This window comes from Penaeus vannamei, chromosome 38 (assembly GCF_042767895.1).
Source record: "Penaeus vannamei isolate JL-2024 chromosome 38, ASM4276789v1, whole genome shotgun sequence".
NCBI lineage: Eukaryota > Metazoa > Arthropoda > Malacostraca > Decapoda > Penaeidae > Penaeus > Penaeus vannamei.
Genome location: NC_091586.1, coordinates 474,653 through 477,152, shown reverse-complemented (window position 1 = coordinate 477,152; position 2,500 = coordinate 474,653). Strand labels below are relative to the sequence as shown.

The window sequence follows — 2,500 nt, the reverse complement described above, 5'->3', positions numbered from 1 at the left end:
GAAGAGCCAGAAGCGAACACGTGGCCGGGGACACGCAGAGCTGAAGAGCACAGATGCCAGGCGTCGCTAGCTGATTATTCACTTGGCGCATTTACATATAGATGGAATAGTACATTCAACATGTGGGTCTTTTATTTAGATAATGCAATGATAACACACTATGGAGCGAAGAAAGTAAATGTGATTACATTAAAGAATGTCAACATTAATAAAGATTTAGATTAATTCCATTTGTTGCATTGGATATTCTTTGCTGTGACATGCTGTTTGTTTATTTGCTTCTAAATTGTCTCCTGTGTGCAAGGAATGGCCGTGGTTACCATCCACTGGCAGCGCGCGGGACTGAACGCAGTTACGCAGGTCAGCACGACTGCTAGACGAGAGCACTACCGCTGCTTCACACAGACTACGTATTATATATATATATATATATATATATATATATATATATATATATATATATATATATATATATATATATATATATATATATATATGTGTGTGTGTGTGTGTGTGTGTGTGTGTGTGTGTGTATCTATATGCATACATACATATATATAGTGTTTATCCAAAAAGTTACATTACTGTTATGATGAGGCGAGTCAGTGGCCGCAAGATAAAATTACTAATCGGAACACTAGAACAGTGGTCGTGAATATAATTTTGCTCTTTTCCGTAACATCTGTTTCTACACTGTATAATTTAAGCAAAACATACTTGTGTGGAGAAAAAATATATATATTAATAACAATCGACTTCCAGCGCTTAAAATTTCTGAGCTCTTTGGATCGGTAGATTTCAAAATCGCGACCGCCCGTTCGGTTGGCGGGAAGTGGCAGAACGAGAGGCGTCCTTTGCGGGATTGCTTTTCAGTTGGTCCGACTCGCCGCACTGGCTGAGCGGAAATCACTCGGCGCTTGGAAAAAATCTGTTTATTACAAATCCATAGAATATTTTAACGACCTTTACTGTGCTCGGGCTCAGTCCACCCCTAGCCTGCCCGGTGTTGACATCATGCTACAATGTCTGACATATGGGTGGTCTTGGAGTTATGGTTTGAGTTGCTAATATTCTACGTAGCCTGTCCGCTTATAGTTTTGGATTTACGCTTGCAAGTGTCCATAAAGTTCATCATCAACATCTGTTGAACGTAAACTATACACTAAAATGAGGCATCCTGTAGGCTTGGGTATACAATTTTTTGGCTAAGCAAGTCAGGACTAATTTAACCCAGAATCTCTTTCTTTACAAATGATAGGGCTTGTTAGGCCTTTTCCATACAGATCTACCAACTTCATTATTTTTTCGTAATAACCTGCTCGTAACCACAATCTCGATGAAGCAAAACGCAGGACAATGTCTCAAAGCATTCATCGGATGTTATTTCATATAACAAAGAGAAGTCGTCCAAACCAAACCGGAGGAAAGACAAGAGATAATTAGATTTCTTAAACAGGACTTACTTCAAGTGTTCTGCAAGGTCTTTCGGCGTTTCGAAGTCGTCGATGTGAATGAAGGAGTTCGGAGGTAGGATCTTCCTGTAGGACTTTTTAGGCCCTCCCATCACCACGGGTACTACTCCCTTGTGAAAGGAATTCCACCAGACCTGAAATATGAAGAATGAACGATTTAGCTAAGAGCAAGTGCGAGGAAAGTTTTGGGGTTGGCTAGAAAGAGACAGTTGCCCACTAGCACCCTATCCCCATAAATACAAGATCTCGTGGTTAGGTTTTTTTATTGATTATTCAAATACCAACCCCAATTCTGTGGGCACTGAACTTATCATAAAAAATTACATGCAGGTACATATATACATCACATTCATATTCACGAATATTCTTATTCCAAATGGAAATTTGTCTATACAGGAGTACTAGATGTGTATTATGTATCTATTTTATTCTTTAATTCTAAATGCCAATAATAATGAAGTAAAATAGATTAATAACCAATTTCCCCCAGAATGTCTTTACCTTTTCTGTGATATATTCTGGACAGTCGCCGTTTTCGAAAGCCAAGTAAAATTTATACTGGTTGAGGGCTGGGCAGTCTACAGCGAAGTGTCCCGGGCATTGTAGCTTTCCACAGCCCCCGTAGGTGTCCAATTCAAGGTGCTTCTCGAGTTCATACACATATTCCCACCTGCCGTTCTGACCCCCACAGTTCGACCCCATGATAGCTACGAGCTTCGATTTTGTGCTAAAATAATCGATGGTGATATTTGGTCGTTCGCCATCTGCTAGCTTGAGAGTCCTTCCGTAAGGCACTGGGATGTCACTGTCCATCCTGTAGTTCATGGACCAGTTAAAGTACCCGTTGTAGTGACTAATGTCTTTGTCTTCGGCGATCATGAAGGTGTGAAAGGGGTTTTCGTCAGTGAGCCAGATCCAGCGCTGTGAGGCCCTGGTTCGGTTGGGGAAGTCTTGTGGCCCCGGAGTCGTGTGGAGGGGGAACACGACGGCGTCGGCGATTCTGACGTCCTCGTCCTCGTACGTTAACT

General features: G+C 41.4%; 1 protein-coding gene across 6 annotated transcripts in view; it reads right to left on the bottom strand.

The window, feature by feature from the left end:
• LOC113813174 (alpha-(1,3)-fucosyltransferase 7) overlaps positions 1–2,500 on the bottom strand; it is a 13,379-nt gene that overhangs the window by 6,600 nt on the left and 4,279 nt on the right. For all 6 annotated transcript variants that reach the window (XR_011398227.1, XM_070116243.1, XM_027365126.2 and 3 more), the window contains exons 2-3: positions 1,974–2,500; positions 1,464–1,606 (exon numbers count right to left, since the gene is read on the bottom strand). The exon at positions 1,974–2,500 is cut by the window's right edge. Coding sequence is in view for 5 of the 6 variants with exons in the window: in XM_070116243.1 (XP_069972344.1) it covers positions 1,464–1,606; positions 1,974–2,500 (670 nt within the window). In the remaining variant the exon portion in view is untranslated. The remainder of the gene's footprint in view (positions 1–1,463; positions 1,607–1,973) is intronic.